General features: G+C 43.3%; 1 protein-coding gene across 3 annotated transcripts in view; it reads left to right on the forward strand.

Moving 5' to 3' along the window:
- CDKAL1 (CDKAL1 threonylcarbamoyladenosine tRNA methylthiotransferase) overlaps positions 1-27525 on the forward strand; it is a 1191002-nt gene that overhangs the window by 250490 nt on the left and 912987 nt on the right. For all 3 annotated transcript variants that reach the window (XM_073631142.1, XM_073631141.1, XM_073631143.1), the window contains one exon: positions 26922-26970. In XM_073631142.1, the coding sequence (XP_073487243.1) occupies positions 26922-26970 (49 nt within the window). The remainder of the gene's footprint in view (positions 1-26921; positions 26971-27525) is intronic.

Here is a 27525-nt window from a genome sequence, read left to right on the forward strand (position 1 = left end):
TATCGTTGTTATGGCAGCAGCTAGCCTGGTATTCCCGTTTTCGTGCGGCGGCCGGCTTTCAGATAAAAGTGGTCCCTGCGGCGGATTCACCGCGAGATCACTTTTATCGGTGGCGGGAGAGGGCCCCCCCTCCCGCCGCGATCCGGTGCCCTCCGCCACTTACCGGAGCCGTCAGTAGTGGCGGAGGCGATCGCGTCCTCCTCCGTGGTGTGTCTGGAGACGAGTGAGGCTAAGATGGCGCTCACTCGTCTCCATGACACTGCTGGGCGGAAGCAACGTCAAAACGTCACTTCCGTCCACGCCTCTTAAAGGCATATTTTTTCAAATGTCATTTTTCTAAATTACTTTTTTTTTTTTTTTTTTTTTTTATTGCATTTTAGTGTAAATATGAGATCTGAGGTCTTTTTGACCCCAGATCTCATATTTAAGAAGTCCTGTCATGCTTTTTTCTATTACAAGGGATGTTTACATTCCTTGTAATAGAAATAAAAGTGACAATTTTTTTTTTTAAACAGTGTAAAAATAAATAAAATATTGTAAAATAAATAATAAAAATGAAAAAAAAAATTTTTAAAACCCCCCCCTGTCCCGACGAGCTCGCGAGCAGAAGCGAACGCATACGCGAGTAGCACCCGCATATGAAAACGGTGGTCAAACCACACATGTGAGGTATCGCAGCGACCGGTAGAGCGAGAGCAATAATTCTAGCCCTAGACCTCCTCTGTACCGCAAAATATGCAACCTGTAGAATTTTTTAAATGTCGCCTATGGAGATTTTTGAGGGTAAAAGTTTGACGCCATTCCACGAGCGGGCGCAATTTTCAAGCGTGACATGTTGGGTATCAATTTACTTGGCGTAACATTATATTTCACAATATAAAAAAAATTGGGCTAACTTTACTGTTTTATTTTTTTATTCAAAAAAGTGAATTTTTTCCAAAAAAAGTGCGCTTTTAAGACCGCTGCTCAAATACGGTGCAAAAAAAAGTATTGCAATGACCGCCTTTTTTTTCTCTAGGGTGTTAGAAGAAAAAACATATATAATGTTTGGGGGTTCTAAGTAATTTTCTAGCAGAAAAACATGTTTTAAACATGTAAACACCTAAAATCCAAAACGAGGCTGGTCCTTAAGTGGTTAAAAAAAAAAAAAAACTGGTCTTAACTTGTTTAGCTGGTTTCTAGATTCAAAGCAAACTTTTCAAGCCATAGATAGTGTGCATTGCTTAACATGTTTCACACATTTTGCAGTGCATGCAAGTTTTTTTCTGCTATCCAAAGATGTCTTGTGAATTATGATTTCTGGTGGTAAATGGTTTATTAATAAAGTTTATTAGCACTTATGTTTTTGTTATGCCTGCCAGCTGAAACCTTTTCATGAGCAGTTTATCTTGTTCCCATTTTTTTCTGTACAGAAGCTCTTTGTAGCCCAGAAAGAAAACTTTTTGTGATTTTGTTTGGGTCTTTGGTGTTTTAGAAATGGGCATTTGTATTCCATTGTGAAAGGCTTGTAAAAAAAAAAAATCACTTTTATCCTATGTCTTTTTACATCTCTTATTTTTATTTACTTCTACCATGCAGAACTTTTAAGTTTCAGGTTAAGCTAAAGTCTAGTAGTTAAAAAATACTCACTGTGACCCTTGCACAATCAAAAGAATGTTTTTTGTCTGCCTTAATGCAGCAGTGAATCATTTTCTTAAGCCATCTGTTTCCATGGCACTCATATACAAGAATACATTTTCTGTTCTCTGCTGGTGACTTGAACCTCAAAATTATAGAGCAGAGAAGTGAAAATGAACACAGACACGCATACACTTTCAGAAGTAAGCTGTTTAATTAAAATTGATGCAAGTGAGGTTTTCAACAAGTGAACCAACCCTCTAAACCAAATGGAACAAATGTACTTATGATTATTTGAGGGGAAAGCTTTCAACTTGCAAGCTATTTATGACTGCTGCTCTTTGGTGCCATGACTTGCTTTAATGCTTTGAGGAATAGTGGGATCATGCAGGGCATCCACTTATCTCAAGGAGTGCAGCCAAGCTAATTGTCGCTTGCTTAAAAAGCTTGCCAGGCCTTGTGCAGCAGAACTTACCAGAGGGGGCATCCACTTCAAATAGTGTAGTCTTTTCAATGGAAAAATATATTTAAACAGGGAAAGTGACATTGGAAATCATAGTTTTGCTTGAGGTTCTGACAAGACTTCAGGAAAACAGGCACTGAAAAAACCCACAGTTATGACAAATCTTGAAAATGTTTTTTTTATTTTTCTTCTGTGCTTAAATGTTGATCAGATGGTTTAATACACAAAAACACATTTTACCAGCACACATTTAAATCTACTAGATACTAGATAAAGTGAGTTATTCGGCAAATTAAAGGATTTTTTTATTTTTATTTTGTGATAGCAATTGGTTTAGTAAAAAAAAAGGTATTGTGAACCTGATTTTTGTTCATTTTTTTAAATTATTCATGCCAAGACCATAGCTGTAATCCTGTGTGTTTGCCTGCAAGTAGTACATCATTTTAGCTTAAGTAAGTTTTCTGCGTGGCTTGCCTTGGGTGGAAATTCTATTGATCATTCATCAAGGATTCTTATTGAGGCAAGGGCTGCATGGGGCATTTTATTTACATGCTACTGGGTTATTTAAAGAGGCCCTGTCACCTTGCACATTCATGGCATAGTGGGGGGTATGTTTAACCACTTCAGCCCCGGAAGGATTTTACCCCCTTCCTGACCAGATCACTTTTTACAATTTGGCACTGCGTCGCTTTAACTGCTAATTGCGCGGTCATGCAATGCTGTACCCAAACGAAATTTGCGTCCTTTTCTTCCCACAAATAGAGCTTTCTTTTGATGGTATTTGATCACCTCTGCCATTTTTATTTTTTGCGCTATAAACGGAAAAAGACCGAAAATTTTGAAAAAAAATGATATTTTCTACTTTTTGTTATAAAAAAAAATCCAATAAACTCAATTTTAGTCATACATTTAGGCCAAAATGTATTCGGCCACATGTCTTTGGTAAAAAAAATGTCAATAAGCGTATATTTATTGGTTTGCGCAAAAGTTATAGCGTCTACAAACTAGGGTTCATTTTCTGGAATTTACACAGCTTTTAGTTTATGACTGCCTATGTCATTTCTTGAGGTGCTAAAATGGCAGGACAGTACAAACCCCCCCCCCAAATGACCCCATTTTGGAAAGTAGACACCCCAAGGAAATTGCTGAGAGGCATGTTGAACCCATTGAATATTTATTTTTTTTGTCCCAAGTGATTGAATAATGACAAAAAAAAAAATTTACAAAAAGTGTCACTAAATGATATATTGCTCACACAGGCCATGGGCATATGTGGAATTGCACCCCAAAATACATTCTGCTGATTCTCCTGAGTACGGGGATACCACATGTGTGGGACTTTTTGGAAGCCTAGCCGTGTACGGGGCCCCGAAAACCCAGCACCGCCTTCAGGATTTCTAAGGGCGTAAAGTTGTGATTTCACTCCTCACTACCTATCACATTTTTGAAGGCCATAAAATGCCCAGATGGCACAGCCCCCCCCCCCAAATGACCCCATTTTGGAAAGTAGACACCCCAAGCTATTTGCTGAGAGGCATGTTGAGTCCATGGAATATTTTATATTTTGACACAAGTTGCGGGAAAGTGACAATTTTTTTATTTTTATTTTTTTTGCACAAAGTTGTCACTAAATGATATATTGCTCAAACATGCCATGGGCATATGTGGAATTACACCCCAAAATACATTCTACTGCTTCTGAGTACGGGGATACCACATGAGTGGCACTTTTTGGGAGCCTAGCTTCATACGGGGCCCCGAAATCCAATCACCGCCTTCAGGATTTCTAAGGGCGTAAATTTTTGATTTCACTCCTCACTACCCATCACAGTTTCGAAGGCCATAAAATGCCAAGATAGCACAAACCCCCCCAAAATGACCCCATTTTGGAAAGTAGACACCCCAAGCTATTTGCTGAGAGGCATGGTGAGTATTTTGCAGCTCCCATTTGTTTTTGAAAATGAAGAAAGACAAGAAAAACATTTTTTTTTTTTTCTTTTTTCAATTTTCAAAAGTTTGTGACAAAAAGTGAGGTCTGCAAAATACTCACTATACCTCTCAGCAAATAGCTTTGGGTGTCTATTTTCCATAATGGGGTCATTTGGGGGGGTTTGCGCCATCTGGGCATTCCATGGCCTCCGAAACTGTGATAGGCAGTGAAGAGTGAAATCAAAAATTTAAGCCCTTAGAAAGCCTGAAGGCGGTGCTTGGTTTTCGGGGTCCCGTACGCGGCTAGGCTCCCAAAAAGTCTCACACATGTGGCATCCCCGTACTCAGGAGAAGCAACAGAATGTATTTTGGGGTGTAATTTCACATATTCCCATGGCATGTTTGAGCACTATATCATTTAGTGACAACTTCGTGCAAAAAAAAAAAAAAAATTGTCTTTTTCCCGCAACTTGTGTCACAATATAAAATATTCCATGGACTCGACATGCCTCTCAGCAAATAGCTTGGGGTGTCTACTTTCCAAAATGGGGTCATTTGGGGGGGTTTTGAACTGTCCTGGCATTTAAAGCACAACATTTAGAAGCTTATGTCACACATCACCCACTCTTCTAACCACTTGAAGACAAAGCCCTTTCTGACACTTTTTGTGTACATGAAAAAAATTTTTTTTTCCAAAAAAATTACTTTGAACCCCCAAACATTATATATTTTTTTTAAAGCAAATGCCCTACAGATTAAAATGGTGGGTGTTTCATTTTTTTTTTTTTCACACAGTATTTGCGCAGCGATTTTTCAAACGCATTTTTTGGGGAAAAAAACACACTTTTTTAAATTTTAATGCACTAAAACACGCTATATTGCCCAAATGTTTGATGAAATAAAAAAGATGATCTTGGGCCGAGTACATGGATACCAAACATGACATGCTTTAAAATTGCGCACAAACGTGCAGTGGCGACAAACTAAATACATTTTTAAAAGCCTTTAAAAGCCTTTACAGGTTACCACTTTAGATTTACAGAGGAGGTCTACTGCTAAAATGACTGCCCTCGATCTGACCTTCACGGTGATACCTCACATGCATGGTGCAATTGCTGTTTACATTTGACGCCAGACCGACGCTTGCGTTCGCCTTTGTGCGAGAGCAGGGGTGGACAGGGGTGCTTTTTTTTTTTTTTTTTTTTTTTTTTCTTTATTATTTTTTTTCTTTTTTATCTTATTTTTAAACTGTTCCTTTCATTTTTATTATTTTTTTTAATCATTTTTATTGTTATCTCAGGGAATGTAAATATCCCCTATGATAGCAATAGGTAGTGACAGGTACTCTTTTAGAAAAAATTGGGGTCTATTAGACATTAGATCTCTCCTCTGCCCTCAAAGCATCTGACCACACCAAGATCGGTGTGATAAAATGCTTTCCCAATTTCCCAATGGCGCTGTTTACATCCGGCTAAATCTAAGTCATGAAATGCTCGTAGCTTCCAGTTTCTTAGGCCATAGAGATGTTTGGAGCCACTCTGGTCTCTAATCAGCTCTATGGTCAGCTGGCTGAATCACCGGCTGCATTCTCAGGTTCCCTGTTGGGACAGGAGAGCCAGAGAAAAACATGGAAGACGGTGGGGGGGGGGGGCATTCCCTCCCACTGCTTGTAAAAGCAGTCTAGAGGCTAATTAGCCACTAGGATTGCTTTTACATGAAAGCCGACCGCTGGCTGAAAAGAATGATACCAAGATGATACCTAAACCTGCAGGCATCATTCTGGTATAACCACTCAAAGTCCAGCAACATACCAGTACGTTGCTGGTCCTTGTTGGGCATACATTGTAAACTTTTTTTTCATGCAGCCTGTGGGCTGAACGAAAAAAAGATATTGATCGGAGGGTATGCCCACCATTAGAATACCTCCCTTCATCCACCCACTTCTAATGATGGGCATACATGCACCATATATATATGCCGAAGCATGGGGGCATCCTCCCTCAAAAGGCAGGAGCAAATCGCTCCTCCACCCACTGCTGCCCCCACGCTTCGGCATATATGCTGAAGTATGTAACTGTGGTGGTGAAATCACCTCCGACAGCGCTGGAGTCACGGCTTTATGTATCGTGGGAGCAAACGCTGTTGCTGTCAAGATAAATAAATCCGTGCTGCAACTGAATGGCGTACCTGCTAAGCAAATGATGGTTAACAAAAAAACAAAGTAACATTACAGTATAACAGTAATACTTACCATACCTGCAAAGCAAAATACAAAAAAAACATAGTAAAAAATAAAACATTTAACGCAACCTGTGCCTACCTAAAATATATATATGCCGAAGCATGGGGGCATCCTCCCGCAAAAGGCAGGAGCAAATCGCTCCTCCACCCACTGCTGCCCCCACGCTTCGGCATATATGCTGAAGTATGTAACTGTGGTGGTGAAATCACCTCCGCCAGCGCTGGAGTCACGGCTTTATGTATCGTGGGAGCAAACGCTGTTGCTGTCAAGATAAATAAATCCGCTCTGCAGCTGAATGGCGTACCTGAAAACAAAAAAGTGGTTAACAATAAAAAAACAAAGTATAAACAAAATTGCATACCTATAAAGCAAACATGATAAAAACATAACAATAAAACATTGCAGTATAGAATGCAGAACAATAGAACGAGAATAGAGAGAGAACAATAAAACAACTATTTTTGTTTTTTTTTTTTTTTTTTATATTTTTTTTGTGGTTTTTTTTCTTTTTTTTTTTTTACTTTTTTTTGTTTTTTTTAACATTTTTTTTTGTAACTTTAACTTTTTTAACTGGTACCAGGTTTGGGTCTCTCAAAATGTGACAGCATCTTGTGAGACCCTGTGAAAGTGTGTCCTAGTCTGTTCAGTGCTGTACCCTACGCTAATACTCCACTAATGTATGGTAGCATTCAAAACATTCACCAATGCAAAGACCAGGATGGCCAGGACAGAGGGGACAATAATACCAGGTGTCATGCCTAAATCCGCGCTTGCTGCAGACACGACATCTTTTTTGGGGGTTCGTTGGGTAGGGGTACTCGGGAGGGCATAAAGAAAATGCCTCTCATGCAGCCGGCTTACTGCATTTGGTTGGGGAAGGTGAGGTGGAGCACCGTCTGGAAACAGAAGGGCTCTGACGATCTCTTCCTGGAATTTAAGGAAGGATCCAGTCCGTCCTGAAGCTCTGTATAGCACATGAGCGTTCAGCAAAGCCAATTGAAATAAATAAACAGACACTTTTTTGTACCAGCGTCTGGCCTTACGGGCAATTAGGTACGGCGCCAACAACTGGTCATTGAGGTCCACCCCTCCCATATTAAGGTTATTTTCGTGGACACAGAGGGGAGTTTCTCCACAACACCAGTCGCCGTAGGAATTTGGACCGTCGTGTCTGCATTAAGGGAGGTAAGAACGAAAACATTCTTATTGTCCCTCCACTTCATAGCGAGCAAGTTATTACACTGCAAGCAGGCTCTCTCCCCCAGCCACGGGAATCTACAAGCCGCTGGGGAAAGCCCCGGCGATTAGGTCGCACAGTGCCACATGCTCCAATCTCATGATCAAAAAGGTGGCTAAAAAGTGGCACGCTCGTGTAATAATTGTCCACGTACACGTGGTACCCCTTTCCGAATAAGGGTGACACCAAGTCCCACACTATCTTGCCAGCGCTTCCTATGTAGTCAGGGCAGTTTGTCGGCTCTACGTGACTATCTTTGCCCTCGTAAACCATAAAACTACATGTATAGCCTGTGGCCCTGTCACAGAGCTTATACATCTTGACCCCGTATCTGGCACGCTTGCTGGGAAGGTACTGTTTGAATGACAAGTGGATAGAAAACTTTAACCAGGGACTCATCAACGCAGACAACTTGATGGGGCGTAAACAAGTCTGCAAAACTTTGGTTGAAGTGGTTTACGAGGGGCCGAATTTTGTAGAGCCGAACGTATCCAGGGTCTCCACGAGGACGACAGAGTTCATTGTCGTTGAAGTGCATGAACCGCAAAATCTGCTTGTATCGTGCCCTGGCCATAGAAGCAGAGAACAAGGGCGAATGGTAAATTGGGTCAGTGGACCAATATGACTGCAACTCACTCTTTTTATTCAACCCCATGAGGAGGGAAAGGCCCAGAAAGATCTTAAATTCGGAAACCGTAATTGGTTTCCAATCTCTGGCAAGGGAGGACTGGGGATTAGTGGCGATGTGTTGACTAGCGTATAAATTGCTTTGGTCCACAATAAATCTATAGATAGATCTTCGGTGAAAAACAGCGAATAAAAATCCAGTGGCATAAAGTCAACTGTTTCCACCTGAATTCCGGATTGGCCAGTGAAAGGGGGAAGTACGGGTGCTGCAGAAGTGGTGGGTACCAAATTTGGATTGGCGAATGCAGCAGGAAGGGCACTATGGGCACGACGGGCCTGTGTTCGTCTTCTTGGTGGCAGCGGGACACTACTTGTGCTTGCCACCTCGCCAGCTTGAACTGCACTTATGGGACTCGCCACGTCACCAAGTGTTACTGCAGTGCTGAATGTACGACCAGGGTGTACTAGGCCGCTGGTGCTTGCCAGTTCACCAGAAGGAATAGCGGCACTAGTACTTCTCTGCTCCATATGAGAGCCCTGCGGTTCTTGCACTTCAAGGACAAAAGAAATTCGTAGTCTGGTACGCCTGACCTTAGCACGGACCACAACTCCGTTGTCAGAGCTATCTGTCATGGAGCCGCTGTCTTCTACAGGATCGTATTCTGAGCCTGAATCTGACAGATGAGTGACTTCCTCTTCACTATCTGTCATGCTCAGAAACGTGTAGGCCTCTTCACTAGTGTACCTTCGATTTGCCATTTTGGGCTCTAAATTTAGGGGTACACTATTGAGACTCACAGGCAAAAAAGCTCCTGACTGTTAGCGACTGATTCAAAACGCTACCAAAAAACTGTTAGCGATCGCAGGGATCAGGCCTGACTCTGCAAACGCTGCAGTTATGTGTGCTTAGTGTTTTGTAAGTGACAGTTATCGATCGATACTGCACTTGGGTGGGCTGGGCTGGGCCGAGGAGCAAAACGCAGGTGCTAGCAGGTATCTGGGCTGATCCCGCTAACACTGCGTTTCAGGGAACCCTAAACTGCTGGGGAGTGTATAGATCTAATCGGATCAGATATCGATCCGCTCAGATACTATAGCACTAAGGGAGGTGTATGCTGCGTGCGTGGGTTTTAGCGGTACTGGCGCTAACCTGACGCTGCCTGGGGCGACGCAGACCTTATCTGACCCTAAAAACATAACTTATATCACTGCCGGGCAATTAGGGGGTTAAACCTTTATAAGGTAATAAACGGCAGGTGCCCTAAAACTATAATAAACTATAAAAAAATAAACTAACTAACCAGCGTCACCCGTAACAGTTATACGGTGATCGCTGGTGAAAGGGTTAACTAGGGGGCAATCGGGGTTAAAACCTTTAGCAGGTAGTATATGGGGGTCCCTGTCGCTCTAAAACACTGACAGCGAACCTATATACTTGCCTCCCTAACTAGCGTCACCTGTGTCACTAATACAGCGATCAGAAAAACGATCGATTAGCGACACTGGTGACGGGGGGTGATCACGGGGTTAACCTTTATTAGGGGGGGTTAGGGGGGTACCCTGGACCTAAAGGGGGGGACCCCAGACCTAAAGGGGGCTAACCTAACTGCCCTAACACTTATAACTGTCACAAACTGACACCAATGCAAAAAAAAAAAAAACTGCTATTGGTGTCAGTGTGACAGGGGGTACAGGGGGGTGAAAAGTGTGCCTGCGTGTTCTACTGGAAGTGTAGTGTTGGTGCAACTTACTTGGATGTCTTCTATCCTCGGCGCCGGATCGAAAAGACCGGCTCGAGGAGAGATGACATCACTTCCTCTCCCTCTGTTTACATTACAGAGGGAGAGGAAGCATTTGATTTGCTGGGAGCGATCGGGAGGGGGTGGCCATCAATGGATGGCCTCCCCCTGACCTCTCATCGCCCACGAACAAGAGCCGACCGCCTATGGCACCGGGGGGGGGGGAGCCCGTCGGAAGGCATCACGTATCAGGTACGTGATTTTGCCTGCCCGTGCCATTCTGCTCACGTATATAGGCGTGAGGCGGTCGGCAAGTGGTTAAAGCCTACCGCCCAACCACCTTCTACTTGCCTGTCCAGCTCCCACCCCCTATGGCTGCTTCTGTTGCAGCTGGTGAAAAAATACCCTGTGCTCTCAATATTGTGGAGCACATGACCTCCTCACATGTTGCAGTGCTTAGGCCTTCTGTAGACCCAAACACTATCACATGAGGAGGAGGGTGCTCACCGTTGCTTCCTGTAAGATCTAACCACCAGTCAACTTCTGGTATTTTGCAGGTGCAGAAAGTGCTATAAAATTATAGTATAACTGAGTTGGGGGCTGGGTTAAATGGATAAGTTGACAGTGTCTTCAACCACTTGTTGTCTGACAGTCCTGTTTTTAGCAGCACATTGGTTTTGTTTTGTAAGAGTAGAGAGTTGTTAAAAACCTGCACTTTGTTTTCACTTACTGTCCCAGAGATGCAATATATCCTCAAAATGTGGGCAGAATAACCTCTTGGACATTTGGCACCAATATAGTTTTCTCCATTGGAAGGTTTAACTTCATGTGATTAGTGGGGTTCCACCCAAAAAAACAATAATACATGAAAAATCCTAAAAAACAAAAAAAAAATTTGGATATATATATATTTTTTTTAAACTTACCTCTAAATGCCTGTTGCTAGGGGGTCCCTCGTAGTCTGCCCCTTCCAGTGCCTGGGCTGGTGACATCACTTCCCCCTCGGCACAGGAAGGGCTCCGCTCTGCTCCCTCCCTCCTGTCAATCTGGGACCCATTACAGGTCCTAGGTGACTGAGCGGCCAATCACGGCGCGCGGCGCCGCTCGCGCATGCGCAGTGGGTGCCAGGCTGTGAAGCCACAGCCTGGCGCCCACAGTTGCAATGCCAGCACCGCTGAACGGAAGGGGAGACGAGCGGTGCTTCGATCCCCCGCATCGCTGGACCCAGGGACAGGTAAGTGTCCAATTAAAAGTCGGCAGCTGCGGTATTTGTAGCTGCTGACTTTTAATTTTTTTTTTTTTCTTTACTGGACCCCCTGGGTGGAACTCCTCTTTAGATGATGGCTGTAACACTACATGAAATTTTACTCTGTCCATGATCATCATGACATATAGAGACAGTAAATCTTTCAAGCAAGGAAACAGAGCAAAATAAATGTTAGGTTTTACCTCTTCCACAGTCTATCCTGAACAAAAAAAACAGATTTAGTTATGCTTTAGCTCACAATAATTTAAAATATCTGTCTTAATCATTCAGTACAGAACCTGGGCTTGATGTTCATAGATCCATGGTTCTAGGCTGGTACCTTCAGGTGATTGGACACCTCAGTTTTTTTTTTTTTTTGCTTACGTCCGAAGGTGATGAACATCTTCTCCCTTACAGTGAAATCACTATTTGTTTTACATTTTTCTTTGGATTCTACTATTAACTCTTCAATCAACACTTCACTGTCTTCTAATAGAACATTAGAAATTGTGCATCTAGATCTGTGCAACTTCAGCCACAACTTTGGAGCTGTACTCAGACCCCACGCTGTGGGGACAGCATGTAATGTTGCTATGGATCCTGCATGGGCGCTTACCTCTGTACTTGGTGTCCAGGGCCACGGTTCATCCCTTTTGAACTCAGACCCTGGAGACTCCTTCAGGGTTATGCCCCCTGAGATGTACTAAGCCTGGACCCTAAACCCAGACCAGTGACATTGCCAGAAAGACAGGGCACCCTGAATCTTTTGCCTATTAGTGGCATCCCACACCAAGTATGAAACAAAATATTTATATTTGCTTTACACTATGTACATGTATCTTGCATAGTATGTATCAGTATGGTAAAACTATCAGGAAACCGGATCTTATGTGTAAAACTTATTCGCTTTTACTGTGTAAACTTTGCAACTTTGGCTCTATAATTCAACCATTCACCACTGAGTCTCAGGTGGATGACCAGGTGTGAAACCCCACAACAGGTTGTACAGTTTATAGCCACTTCCACTTACAGCACTTTTTATAGGGTATTCAGATTTTTCTTCAACACCCTTTTGCCATGAAGACTTGGCTACAGTAAATACCACCACCAAGCTTCTTCTTTCTCCTTGGACATGCTTAACCCACCCCACACGGGACTACCCTCACTGTACCCTGACAAATAATGGCATTAACTGCAGCAAAAGCTATTATTTCTACCAAAGGCCTGTAAAACATAAACCGCTCAGCGACGCAGCTTCCCTTGCAGCAGAACAAGACCCTATTTTTATCCTTTCCTGTCTGGGCCATATAAATAAAGTGCAGTACTCATGCATCCTCCATATGTGCCACTGGTGTACGGCTCCAAGAAAGCGTGCAGTAGTGATCCCGGTGAGCTGTGTCAGATGATTACAGAGCAGGTTACAGGCCCTGTATCATGTTATTGCTCTGACCAATCATAGTGATCACACAGGTAAGCAAAGGCTGCATTCTTGCAGCCTTTGAGGCAATTCCCTCCCACAGCAATCGCCTGTGAATAGGAACTGACTGCTTATTATAGTCATCATGACTCTATTAACCACTTGCCGACCGCCTCACACATATATACGTGAACAGAGCGGCACGGGCAGGCAAAATCACGTACCTGGTACGTGATTGCCTTTCCGCGGGCAGAGGGTCCAATCGGACCCCCCCCCCCCCCCCGGTGCCAGCGGCAGTCGGCATTTGTCTAGAAGCGATCAGAGATGAGGGGGATGCCATCCGATCGTGGCCTCCCCCTCGCGATCGCTCCCAGCCAATGAGAAACATCCCCTGCCTGTATAGTACACACAGGCAGAGGATGGGATGTCATCTCTCCTCGGCTTGGCAGTTTCCGTTCCGGCGCCGAGGAGAGAAGACATCCGAGTAATTGTAAAACACAAACACACACAGTAGAACATGCCAGGCACACTAAACACCCCCGATCCCCCCCCGATCGCCCCCCGACCCCCCCCCCCCCCCGTCACAAACTGACACCAAGCTGTTTTTTTTTTTTTCCTGATTACTGATTGGTGTCAGTTTATGACAGTTAGAAGTGGTAGGGCAGTGAGTATTAGCCCCCTGTAGGTCTAGGGTACCCCCTACCCCCCCCTAATAAACTTTTAACTCCTTGATCACCCCCCGTCACCAGTGTCGCAAGCGATCATTTTTCTGATCGCTGTATTAGTGTCGCTGGTGACGCTAGTTAGTGAGGTAAATATTGAGGTTCGCCGTCAGCGTTTTATAGCGTCAGGGACCCCCATATACTACCTAATAAATGTTTTAACCCCTTGATTGCCCCCTAGTTAACCCTTTCACCACTGATCACTGTATAACCGTTACGGGTGACACTGGTTAGTTTGTTTATTTTTTATAGTGTCAGGGCACCCGCCGTTTATTACCGAATAAAGTTTTAGCCCCCTGATCGCTCGGCGGTGATATGCGTCGCCCCAGGCAGCGTCAGATTAGCGCCAGTACCGCTAACACCCACGCACGCAGCATACGCCTCCCTTAGTGGTATAGTATCTGAACGGATCAATATCTGATCCGATCAGATCTATACTAGCGTCCCCAGCAGTTTAGGGTTCCCAAAAACGCAGTGTTAGCGGGATCAGCCCAGATACCTGCTAGCACCTGCATTTTGCCCCTCCGCCCGGCTCGGCCCAGCCCACCCAAGTGCAGTATCGATCGATCACTGTCACTTACAAAACACTAAACGCATAACTGCAGCGTTCGCAGAGTCAGGCCTGATCCCTGCGATCGCTAACAGTTTTTTTGGTAGCGTTTTGGTGAAATGGCAAGCACCAGCCCCAGGCAGCGTCAGGTTAGTGCCAGTAGCGCTAACACCCACGCACCGTACACCTCCCTTAGTTGTATAGTATCTGAACGCATCAATATCTGATCCGATCAGATCTATACTAGCGTCCCCAACAGTTTAGGATTCCCAAAAACGCAGTGTTAGCGGGATCAGCCCAGATACCTGCTAGCACCTGCGTTTTGCCCCTCCGCCCGGCCCGGCCCAGCCCACCCAAGTGCAGTATCGATCGATCACTGTCACTTACAAAACACTAAACGCATAACTGCAGCGTTCGCAGAGTCAGGCCTGATCCCTGCGATCGCTAACAGTTTTTTTTTGTAGCGTTTTGGTGAACTGGCAAGCGCCAGCGGCCTAGTACACCCCGGTCGTAGTCAAACCAGCACTGCAGTAACACTTGGTGACGTGGCAAGTCCCATAAGTGCAGTTCAATCTGGTGAGGTGGCAAGCACAAGTAGTGTCCCGCTGCCACCAAGAAGACAAACACAGGCCCGTCGTGCCCATAGTGCCCTTCCTGCTGCATTCGCCAATCCTAATTGGGAACCCACCGCTTCTGCAGCGCCCGTACTTCCCCCATTCACATCCCCAACCAAATGCAGTCGGCTGCATGAGAGGCATTTTCTTTATGTCCTCCCGAGTACCCCTACCCAGCGAACCCCCCCAAAAAAGATGTCGTGTCTACAGCAAGCACGGATATAGGCGTGACACCCGCTATTATTGTCCCTCCTGTCCTGACAATCCTGGTCTTTGCATTGGTGAATGTTTTGAATGCTACCATTCACTAGTTGAGTATTAGCGTAGGGTACAGCATTGCACAGACTAGGCACACTTTCACAGGGTCTCCCAAGATGCCATCGCATTTTGAGAGACCCGAACCTGGAACCGGTTACAGTTATAAAAGTTACAGTTACAAAAAAAAGTGTAAAAAAAAAAAAAAAAAAAATAGTTGTCGTTTTATTGTTCTCTCTCTCTCTATTCTCTCTCTCTATTGTTCTGCTCTTTTTTACTGTATTCTATTCTGCAATGTTTTATTGTTATTATGTTTTATCATGTTTGCTTTTCAGGTATGCAATTTTTTATACTTTACTGTTCACTGTGCTTTATTGTTAACCATTTTTTTGTCTTCAGGTACGCCATTCACGACTTTGAGTGGTTATACCAGAATGATGCCTGCAGGTTTAGGTATCATCTTGGTATCATTCTTTTCAGCCAGCTTTCATGTAAAAGCAATCCTAGCGGCTAATTAGCCTCTAGACTGCTTTTACAAGCAGTGGGAGGGAATGCCCCCCCACCATCTTCCGTGTTTTTCTCTGGCTCTCCTGTCTCAACAGGGAACCTGAGAATGCAGCCGGTGATTCAGCCAGCTGACCATAGAGCTGATCAGAGACCAGAGTGGCTCCAAACATCTCTATGGCCTAATAAACCGGAAGCTACGAGCATTTTATGACTTAGATTTCGCCGGATGTAAACAGCGCCATTGGGAAATTGGGGAAGCATTTTTTCACACCGATCTTGGTGTGGTCAGATGCTTTGAGGGCAGAGGAGAGATCTAGGGTCTAATAGACCCCAATTTTTTCAAAAAAGAGTACCTGTCACAACCTATTGCTATCATAGGGGATATTTACATTCCCTGAGATAACACAATAAAAATGATTAAAAAAAAAAAAAGAAAGGAACAGTTTAAAAATAAGATAAAAAAGAAAAAAAATAATAAAGAAAAAAAAAAAAAAAAAAAAGCACCCCTGTCCCCCCTGCTCTCGCGCTAAGGCGAACGCAAGCGTCGGTCTGGCGTCAAATGTAAACAGCAATTGCACCATGCATGTGAGGTGTCACCGCGAATGTCAGATCGAGGGCAGTAATTCTAGCAGTAGACCTCCTCTGTAAATCTAAAGTGGTAACCTGTAAAGGCTTTTAAAAATGTATTAATTTTGTTGCCACTGCACGTTTGTGCGCAATTTTAAAGCATGTCATGTTTGGTATCCATGTACTCGGCCTAAGATCATCTTTTTTATTTCATCAAACATTTGGGCAATATAGTGTGTTTTAGTGCATTAAAATTTAAAAAAGTGTGTTTTTTCCCCAAAAAATGCGTTTGAAAAATCGCTGCGCAAATACTGTGTGAAAAAAAAAAATGAAACACCCACCATTTTAATCTGTAGGGCATTTGCTTTAAAAAAATATATAATGTTTGGGGGTTCAAAGTAATTTTCTTGCAAAAAAAAATAATTTTTTCATGTAATCAAAAAGTGTCAGAAAGGGCTTTGTCTTCAAGTGGTTAGAAGAGTGGGTGATGTGTGACATAAGCTTCTAAATGTTGTGCATAAAATGCCAAGACAGTTCAAAACCCCCCCAAATGACCCCATTTTGGAAAGTAGACACCCCAAGCTATTTGCTGAGAGGCATGTCGAGTCCATGGAATATTTTATATTGTGACACAAGTTGCAGGAAAGAGACAAATTTTTTTTTTTGCACAAAGTTGTCACTAAATGATATATTGCTCAAACATGCCATGGGAATATGTGAAATAACACCCCAAAATAAATTCTGTTGCTTCTCCTGAGTATGGGGATACCACATGTGTGGGACTTTTTGGGAGCCTAGCCGCGCACGGGACCCCGAAAACCAAGCACCGCCTTCAGGCTTTCTAAGGGCGTAAATTTTTGAATTCACTCTTCACTGCCTATCACAGTTTCGGAGGCCATGGAATGCCCAGGTGGCACAAAACCCCCCCAAATGACCCCATTTTGGAAAGTAGACACCCCAAGCTATTTGCTGAGAGGTATAGTGAGTATTTTGCAGACCTCACTTTTTGTCACAAAGTTTTGAAATTTGAAAAAAGAAAAAAAAAAAATTTTTTTTCTGGTCTTTCTTCATTTTCAAAAACAAATGAGAGCTGCAAAATACTCACCATGCCTCTTAGCAAATCACTTGGGGTGTCTACTTTCCAAAATGAGGTCATTTGGGGGGGGGGTTGTGCCATCTTGGCATTTTATGGCCTTCAAAACTGTGATAGGCAGCGAGGAGTGAAATAAAGAATGTATGCCCTTAGAAATCCTGAAGGCGGTGCTTGGTTTTTGGGGCCCCGTACGCGGCTAGGCTCCCAAAAAGTCCCACACATGTGGTATCCCCGTACTCAGGAGAAGCAGCTGAATGTATTTTGGGGTGCAATTCCACATATGCCCATGGCCTGTGTGAGCAATATATCATTTAGTGACAACTTTTTGTAAATTTTTTTTTTTTTTTTTTTGTCATTATTCAATCACTTGGGACAAAAAAATAAATATTCAATGGGCTCAACATGCCTCTCAGCAATTTCCTTGGGGTGTCTACTTTCCAAAATGGGGTCATTTGGGGGGGGGGTTGTACTGCCCTGCCATTTTAGCACCTCAAGAAATGACATAGGCAGTCATAAACTAAAAGCTGTGCAAATTCCAGAAAATGTACCCTAGTTTGTAGACGCTATAACTTTTGCGCAAACCAATAAATATACGCTTATTGACATTTTTTTTACCAAAGACATGTGGCCGAATACATTTTGGCCTAAATGTATGACTAAAAGTGAGTTTATTGGATTTTTTTTATAACAAAAAGTAGAAAATATCATTTTTTTTTCAAAATTTTCGGTCTTTTTCCGTTTATAGCGCAAAAAATAAAAACGGCAGAGGTGATCAAATACCATCAAAAGAAAGCTCTATTTGTGGGAAGAAAAGGACGCAAATTTCGTTTGGGTACAGCATTGCATGACCGCGCAATTAGCAGTTAAAGCGACGCAGTGCCGAATTGTAAAAAGTGCTCTGGTCAGGAAGGGGGTAAAACCTTCCGGGGTTGAAGTGGTTAAGCAAAGTGTAAAAAAAAAAAAAAAAAAAAATCACAATTACCTCCCCTTGAGCAGTACAATGTCACTATGGTGGTATGTGGTATGCTACAGCTCTCCCTCTATTGATCAGGGACAATGGCTGCCACTCTCATGTAAGGCTGCAACTAACGATTATTTTCATAATCGATTAGTTGGCCGATTATTGTTTCGATTAATCGGATAATAACCTTAAAAAAAGTGTGGTGTATAATTTAATATGTAAAGTTTAAAAAAAGGCAATTTATTCTTCAAAATCTATATGCAGTGGTAAAGATAAATAATCAACTATATGATTAGGGAGCAAAATCTCTAATCCACTCTGAGAATAACAGACAGAAGAGATATACTGTATATACTATTGGAGGTTAAATCTGGTAAACATCAGACTCAGAGATCACATTTTTTATTTAGACCCCATTCACACTGGGGCAAATGTAATGTGCCCTGCTCCCACGTAATGTGCCCTGCCTCCTTGAATTGTGCCCTGCCTCCACCTTCTCTGGGTTCAGATGCTGATCTTCCCTGCACAGTCTTTAAAGTCATTTTTTTTTTAAGCAAACATGGTATACTTAACTGTTCTGTGTAATGGTTTCGCACAGAGCAGCCCCGATTCTTCTCCACCAATGCCTCTGGCTCCTCCTGCCTTTAGAGTGCCCCAATAGCAAGCTGCAAATTATAGTATAGTGTGCCCCTATAGCAAGGTAAAAAAACTGCTTTTAGACCCACTCACTTCCTGCCCAGGACTACATGTTCCATGAGGCATTGCTCCTCACACATTCACAAGTTCTCAGGCACTTCCTGACATGTATGGATGGTGTACTGAGCTGTATGTGTGCTGCACTGTATTTCCTAATATGTAAACAAATAATGCATTCTGTATGCAGGCCAAATAATTGGCTGGCCAATTAATCGATTATGAAAATAGTTGACAACTATTTTCATAATCGATTAGTTGTCGATTAATCGATTAGTTATTTCAGCCCTACTCTCATGACATGGTGTGCTAGTTCATTAGCCATGGTCTTTGATCAATAGCTACAGCAGTACAACGTCCCCATTGGTGACAGTATGTAGAAATATATACTGCTCTCTGGTGACAGTATGTAGGGGGAAAAAATTATATATTCTCACAAAAGGAAGTACACCCCTCACATTTTTGTAAATATTTTATTATATTATATTTCCATGAGACAACGCTGAAGAAATGACACTTTGCTACAATGTAAAGTAGTGAGTGTACAGCTTGTACAACAGTGTCAATTTGCTGTCCCCTCAAAATAACTCAAGACACAGCCATTAATGTCTAAACCACTGGCAACAAAAGTGAGTACACCCCTAAGTGAAAATGTCCAAATTGGGCCCAAAGTGTCAGTATTTAGTGTAGCCAGCATTATTTTCCAGCACTGCCTTAACCCTCTTGGGCATGGAGTTCACCAGAGCTTCACAGGTTGCCACTGGAGTCCTCTTCCGCTCCTCCATGACGACATCACGGAGTTGGTGGATGTTCCTTGCGCTCCTCCACCTTCCGTTTGAGGATGCTCAATAAGGTTTAGGTCTGAAGACATGCTTGGTCAGTCCCATCATATTTACCCTCAGCTTCTTTAGCAAGGCAGTGGCCATCTTGGAGGTGTGTTTGGGGTTGTTATGTTGGAATACTGCCCTGCAGCCCAGTCTCCGAAGGGAGGGGATCATGCTCTGCTTTAGTATGTCACAGTACATGTTGACATTCATGGTTCCCTCAAACTGTAGCTTCCCAGTTCCGACATCACTCATGCAGCCCCACACCATGACACTCCCACCACCATGCTTAACTGTAGGCAAGACAGACTTGTCTTTGTACTCACATGGTAGCCGCCACACACGCTTGACACCATCTGAACCAAATAAGTTTATCTTGGTCTCATCTGACCACAGGACATGGTTGCAGTAATCCATGTCCTTAGTCTGCTTGTATTCAGCAAACTGTTTGCGGGCCTTCAACCTCTGCAGCAACGCTGGCAGCACTCATACGTCTATTTCCCAAAGACCACCTCTGGATAGGACCCTTGCTGAGCAGTGTAGGTATATATTTGTCATTGGCAGCAAGCGTTTACACCAGAATCATGGCTGCAGCTGCAGTCATATTTCTGGCACCATTTTTTAAAGCCAGCAATCGGCTTTGCTGAAAAAGTGATCTGGACAACTGTAAAGCACCACAGAGACTTCCCCTTTCTTCAGCTGCTGCCATTTCTGGGCTGTCTTGTTCAACCGGGGAGCCCAGGATCATGCATTCGGAACGGCTGCCCACAGAGGGGATCAAGGAACATTTGTTGCCTGATCTCCTCTGTGATTAATACAGCCACAGGTGACAATTCCATCACTTCCTGTTTCAGTGCGGTCATCCCCTGGCCATTACAGAGAGGGAAGATGATCAAACAGATCTGTGTTTGATCAGCTGCCTTGGAGGGCAGGGGAGACATCAAGGGTGAGATTTATTAAACACTCCCACGCACCATGCTTAACTGTAGGCAAGACACACTTGTCTTTGTATTCACCTGGTAGCCACCACACACGCTTGACACCATCTGAACCAAATAAGTTTATCTTGGTCTCATCTGACCACAGGACATGGTTGCAGTAATCCATGTCCTTAGTCTGCTTGTCTTCAGCAAACTGTTTGCGGGCTTTCTTGTGCATCATCTTTAGAAGAGGCTTCCTTCTGGGACAACAGCCAAGCAGACCAATTTCATGTAGTGTGGCGTATGGTCTGAGCACTGACAGGATAACCCCACCCCTTCAACCTCTGCAGCAATTCTGGCCGCACGCATACGTCTATTTCCCAAAGACAACCTCTGGATATGATGCTGAGCACGTGCACTGAACTTCTTTGGACGACCATGGCGAGGCCTGTTTTGAGTGGAACCTGTCCTGTTAAACCGCTGTATGGTCTTGGCCATGCTGCAGTTCAGTTTCAGGGTCTTGGCAATCTTCTTATAGCATAGGCCATCTTTATGTAGAGCAACAATTCTTTTTTTCAGATCCTCAGAGTTCTTTGCCATGATGTGCAATGTTGAACTTCCAGTGACCAGTATGAGAGATTGAGAGCGATAACACCAAATTTAACACACCTACTTTCCTATTCACCCCTGAGACCTTGTAACACTAATGAGTCACATGACACCGGGAAGAGAAAATGGCTAATTGGGCCCAATTTGGACATTTTCACTTAGGGGTGTACTCACTTTTGTTGCCAGCGGTTTAGACATTAATAATTAATATATAAATATATATATATATACACTGCTGTGCTCAAAAGTTTACATACCCTGGCAGAATTTATGATTTCTTGGCCATTTTAGTGTTTGGCTGAAGCCATTTATTATCAATCGACTGTTTACTCTTCTTAAATCATAATCACAACAGAAACTACCCAAATGACCCTGATCAAAAGTTTACGTACCCCAGTTGTTAACACCGTGTATTGCCCCCTTTAACATCAATGACAGCTTGAAGTCTTTTGTGGTATTTGTGGATGAGGCTCTTTATCTTCTCAGATGGTAAAGCTGCCCATTCCTCTTGGCAAAAAGCCTCCAGTTCCTATAAATTCTTGGGCTGTCTTGCATGAACTGCGCGTTTGAGATCTCTCCAGAGTGGCTCAGTGATATTGAGGTCAGGAGACTGAGATGGCCACTCCAGAACCTTCACTTTATTCTGCTGTAGCCAATGACAGGTCGACTTGGCCTTGTGTTTTGAATCATTGTCATGTTGGAATGTACATCCCATGCACAGCTTCCTGACTGATGAATGCAAATGTTCCTCCAGTAGTTTTTGATAACATACTGCATTCATCTTGCCAACAATTTTTGACCAAATTTCCTGTGCCTTTGTAGCTCACACATCTCCAAAACATCAGCGATCCACCTCCGTACCTTTCATCATAGGCCTTGTTGACTCCTCTCCAAATGAAGCATTTATGGTTGTGGCCAAAAAGCTAAATTTTGGTCTCATCACTCCAAATGACTTTGTGCCAGAAGGTTTGAGGCTTGTCTCTGTGCTGTTTGTCATAATGTAAGCAGGATACTTTGTGGCATTTGCGTAGTAATGGCTTTCTTCTGGCGATTGGACCATGCAGCCCATCTTTCTTCAAGTGCCTCCTTATTGTGCATCTTGAAACAGCCACACCACATGTTTTCAGAGAGTCCTTTGTTTCACCTGAAGTTATTTCTCATTGCCTGCTTTAACCTTTGGACCCTGTACAAGCCCCCTTATTCTCTAGAGTAAGTCATGATCTGCAGGCTTTCTGTCTGCTGAAAGTGACAGGGTGTATACAATTCCTGCCACGTCTGCGCAGCACAGTATCACAGCTGCAGCATGTGTAATCTCTGGCTGCTGCCTCTGCAGCTAAAGGGGAAGCAGTTGGGACAATAAAACTGAAGCTCAACTGCAAGGTTTTATTGTTCCCTAACCTCACATGTGCATGATCCCTAATTGCGCTTCCAGTCGGTTTCCAATCAGTGCAATAGGTATTCTGGAAATTAGATTTGTAATTTATGCCCCTAGAATGCCTGAAGGTGCTCCTTGGATTTTGGGCATCTCTATGCCGTTATTCTCTGAAAAGGTCCTACACATGTGGTATTACCGTACCCAAGAGGAGTAGCAGAAGTGTAATTTTATGTATGCCTATGGTGTGTGTTAGAAATATCATGTTAATTGACAACTTTGTGTAATAAAATGCATTTTCATTTTTTATGTCCTCTTCTATCACTTCCTGGGTCACCTCCCTGTTTGGTTCCCTATACATAGACATGCTCAGTGCAGCCCAGGTTTCCTGAGCAACTACACAGTTCTTAGAGCTCCTATCTAATTATTACTATTATGTGTATTCTGTGTCTATCTTAAGTTCCCTTGTACCGACGCTGGCTTCATCTACCGTCTGTGCTTGTCTGCCCCCTGCTTTGACCTCAGTTTCCTGGATTTTTTTTTTTGTCTTCTGTCATTTGTACTCTGCACACAATAGTGGTCACTGCATCCTCAGCTGGGTATACCTCGGTGGCCTGGACCTGGTTATAGCTTGCTGCAAGTCCATCCCCACCATCAAGGGCCCCGGGGAAGTAGCAGGCTGGGTCTTTCACTCCGTGCCCTGGGAAACCCAGAGTTGGCAATCTAAAGGGCTCACTATCAGACTACTGACAGTTACTCATTTGAAGCACAAACTGTAGATCCTTTGACTCAGTCAAGGCTGCCATGCAAGCTTAAGGAATTAAATATAGTATCTTGTTTTCTGCCAGACTACGTGTGCTAGATGGAGAGACTATCCGCTTCTTCACTACACCCTGGGATGCTGCGGCCTGGCTGGAGTCTTTCTCCGCACTGAATGCTTCTGATGCCTATTTACTTCCACACATGCTTTCTGATTCAAGGTGCCTCATGATGCCTTTCTTTCAGATCCTGGAGACCTTGGTTCCACTGTTGTGCTATATTATACTATGTGCTGTGATCCCCGTTTTGGGGATCATCGGGCCCTACTCTGCTGACACCACCTGGGAACTGGTGACACCAGTACCATCTGTGGTTTCTTCATACTGTTTCATTGTCAGTTGGAAACGGAGTTTGTGCCCCTGGCTTGGTCCAGGAGCTGTAGACCCACATTGCCTTATTGACTTCAGCATCTCTTGTTGGGAACATTGTTTTTTTTTTTTTCTCTTGTTTGAAATCCTGCTAACATTATTGACCGATGGTAAACCTCCACGTGCTCACATCCTCCAAATGGTTTCTCGCACCTAGGGGGCTAGTTTTGTGACTTGGGCATTTCCCATATTTGCAAGTTATGCGGGAGGGAGGGCAAGGGGTCGGCTGTTGCTGAATGTGTGTGCAATTTTGATTGTTTGGTTTTATGTTTCTATTTATTTTATTCTTTTATTATTGTATTTCTTTATGTGGCATGGTTCTACTAACGCTTTATGTTGCTACTACTGTATTCTGTGATACTTCTTATGGATGTGGCTGGTTTGCCCTTTGGTAGGTATCTGTCCCTCCTCTAGTCACAGGCCACAGTCGGGTGGCTTACCATCCCCTTATCCGTCCTCTTATGCCCTTACCCTTACTGTATGTTTAAGTTTTCAGTATTGACATGGAATGTCCGAGGCCTTAATTCGGCTGTAAAGAGGTCCTTGGTATCTACTTATCTCTGCAGATTTGCCCCCCAAATATATGTTCTCCAAGAGACTCTTCATTTTGGGGCCCTGCATTTTAAGTTTTTAGAAGGCTTGGGTGTGTGCCCATTATGCTACCTATTCTAACTATGCTAGGTGAGTTAAGGAGCTTATACTGTATGGTGCACTCACGCACCAGGAAAATGTGAGTACCCCTTTGTGGGGAGTGGGTTTTGTTTTAATAAAGACATTTTGACGGAATTACACTATATAGTCTCTCTTTACATTTATGGTATGATGCCTATGGAGCCAAATTGATCCAGGTTGGAGATCGCATCTAGCTTGCTATACAGAGCCCGGGGGTGGCTCCACAGCGTGGTTTGGGGGGTCACCGAAGCACACCGTGGCATGTTTTGTGACACTTGGACTAAGCACGCTGGATAATCTGGACATTTAATGTTTTCTTTGGACACGAATATACACATAACCTTTCTGGATATTTTGAACACTGTTATATGCATTTTTTTGGGCGATGTTTTACTGTTATAGATTTAATTAATTTATCTGAGGTTCACTTGGCACTTGAATGTAAATTACTTTCTGATTACAACAGAGTATATGCATGTTGCACTTTATGTGAATTACTGAACGTTCTTTATCAACATATACATACATTATATGCACAGTATTTTATGATTACATGTTGAAATATTTATTTATGAGGAATTGTGTGTAAACATATATATATTTTCTTTCTTATATGTTTTTGGTATTATTATCACGTTGAATAGTTCATATGATATATACTTGAGCGCAGCGCAACCTTGTTTTACATATGCTAGGTGAGTTAGTTTCCTTGTACGCAAGACTTTACTCTTCCAACTCCTTGAGATGAAAACTGACCCACTGGGTAGATATGTCTTACTGCATACTTTGATTGTTGATATTGCTTTTGTGTTTGTTTTGCCTCTCTTGCTCTGCCAGCTGATGTTGATATCCTTTATAAGTTTATGCAGACCATTTCTCAATTTGGTACTAATAATGTGCTGGAACTGGGTGATTTGAACCTGGTTCCATTTGTGGACCTGGACGGACTCTACCCTATTTGCAGATGATGTCCTGACCTTGCCCACTGGGCATCCACCTTTTGCATTGATTAATGCCTGGCGACATATACCTCTAGTAAGGAGTATACCTGTCACTCTGCCACTTAAGACGCTCTCTCGCATAGACCTGGCCTATGTCTCCTCTGCTGCCCTGCAGAGAGGGGCCTCTGTTAATATTCTTTCTAGGGGTATTACAGATTATGTACAGTATGCATGTGCATTAAAAAATGTGTGAGTACTGTGCTTTCTTATCGTCAGGTGATGGATACTGGCACACCCTAAGACAAGAGGTCCACTCCCTATATAACCCCTCCCACTACTGGGAGTACCTCAGTTTTTTTGCCAGTGTCTAAGGAGTTGGTCATGAGTGAAGATGTGCTGTGCTGAGCTCCACTGGAGCAATTCTTGCTGGGGCTAGCTATGCAGCCGGATTCATTCAAAGTGTCTTTTAGGCCGAATTGAATGGTACCCGGGCCTCGTGTCCGAAGAAACAAGGTTTTGCCTGTAAACGCTTCTCTTTTTAGATAACTGGACCCCGGGATCCAGTACTTTTGGTATTGAGGCCATAAAGTTTTACTGGCGGAGGTGCTATTACAGGCCCAGGATTGTGGGTTCCCCGAAGGTCCCCAGCTCCTGAAGGTTTATTAACGGAACCTAATGTGAAGAGTGAAGATTGGGTCTGTTGGTTTTACCACAGAAAAACGTGCGTCGGGAAAGTTAAGTGGAGTTTTCTAAGAAATTTTGGAATTTTCTTATGAAAGTCTCCTTTACATTAGTAAATGTTGTCATGCCTATGTGTCACCACTGGGGGGCTGAATGGAGAACATACCTTCTCATGTTTTGCTCAAAAGATCACGATTTGTCCAGAGCAGCGGGCTTCCTTTCTCTTCAGCCAGCAGCAGACTACCAGTAAGTCTGGGGGGGGGGAGGGTTTCCTCCTCACCAGACACCCCCCACCTGTGCTGTATTCTCCCCCTCTTCACGAGGAAGAGCGCCAAGAGAAAAATGAGAAAAAAAACAATCGGCACGCCGCCCTACTCGGCGGCTTCCAGGCTCTCTCCTCGCCATTTTTTTCCCCCTCTGAGTGATCCCATAGGATCAGAGGCCCGAGCTCATGTGGGAAAGCTCTTTTCTAAAAAAGAGAGGGAGGGGGCGGGGCTTAGCGCAGCATTGGCGTCCAGCGTGGGAATGTGTTTTTTAAAGCACCATTTTTACTGCTTCAAACTGACAGAGGGACACAAGAGCAAGAGGGGCATGAAAGAGGTTTGGTGACACAGGCATTCCTTTTGACACATTTACCATTGCATCAGGCTGGATAACGGCCTCTAAAAGTTCCATGTAAAAAAAGGTAGTTTATTGAATCAATTTTTTTTTTTTTTTTTTGGGTAAGTGCTCACAAAACCTCTGTTCTTGGCTGCATAGGGGGCTTGGAGATTGCAAGGTGGGCATGTCAGCTGGAGGTAGAGAAACAGCAGTACACAATCTTCACAGTGAATAGCTGGGTAAGGAGGGGGGGGGGGCGTGTCAGCACAAGTCTGGCCATTGGAGGACAGACAGGCTATGCTCCCAGCACTCCTGCACTGAGTTGGATGTGCTTCCAGAGATCAGAATGCTTTTTAATTAAAGTACATGGTAACAGACACATATCAGGAATATATGATGTTTGGGGTAACATAAACCTTAACCACTGATCACAACTACAAAGGATTACAGATAAGCATGCACCCTGTGTATTTTTGTAGTTTCTAACTGAATAGACTTACTCCATTTTTTTTTTTGCTTTAGTATGGTAAATCTAAATTCGCTAGTTATATGGTTATAACACATCTTACAAATACTTTTTTAGTTGTCAAAAACAGCATTTCTCAACTAATATGTTTTGTCTTGGTAACTTTGCAGGTTCAACAGATTGATCGCGTAGTAGAAGTTGTTGAAGAGACAATTAAAGGTGAGTACATTCAGTAAGCTGTTATCTTCACACACATAATCAAGTAGCTTTACAGAGTTATGGCTCTGTACAGTGTAAGGGGTTGGGCTTCAACCATGTCTTGTCCCCTGCCCATGACCTCTGGGTGGTCTATTTAAAAGGGGCAGTGAGTTAAAAAATGATAATAGTCATAAAACACACTGGCCCGGACACATTTAAAGTTAGGAGCTGTAGGCACTAAAACTGAGATAACGCTAGCAGACAAATATATAATATAGCTTTTAATTTTGTGTGTGGGCTGCAGGCCCAAAAACATAGTTTAATTTGAATGTATTTTATGATCATTTCTGTGGTTAGCTGTAAGGTGTGATGTTGTAACACAGATATTTGTTAGTTTAAACAGATGACAAGTGGGGGGGGCATGCTTTGGTCTTACAGAAACAGGGCATTGAAGCACGCTAGGACATTTTTTTTTTTTCTAGGCTTGTGAGGAATCCGCAGTACATCCTGGGAGTTGTAATTCTATAGAGATAGAAGACATACCAGGGGGTATGCTAAGACATTTGGACTTTATGT

The sequence above is a fragment of the Aquarana catesbeiana genome, linkage group LG05 (assembly GCF_042186555.1).
Source record: "Aquarana catesbeiana isolate 2022-GZ linkage group LG05, ASM4218655v1, whole genome shotgun sequence".
Lineage (NCBI taxonomy): Eukaryota > Metazoa > Chordata > Amphibia > Anura > Ranidae > Aquarana > Aquarana catesbeiana.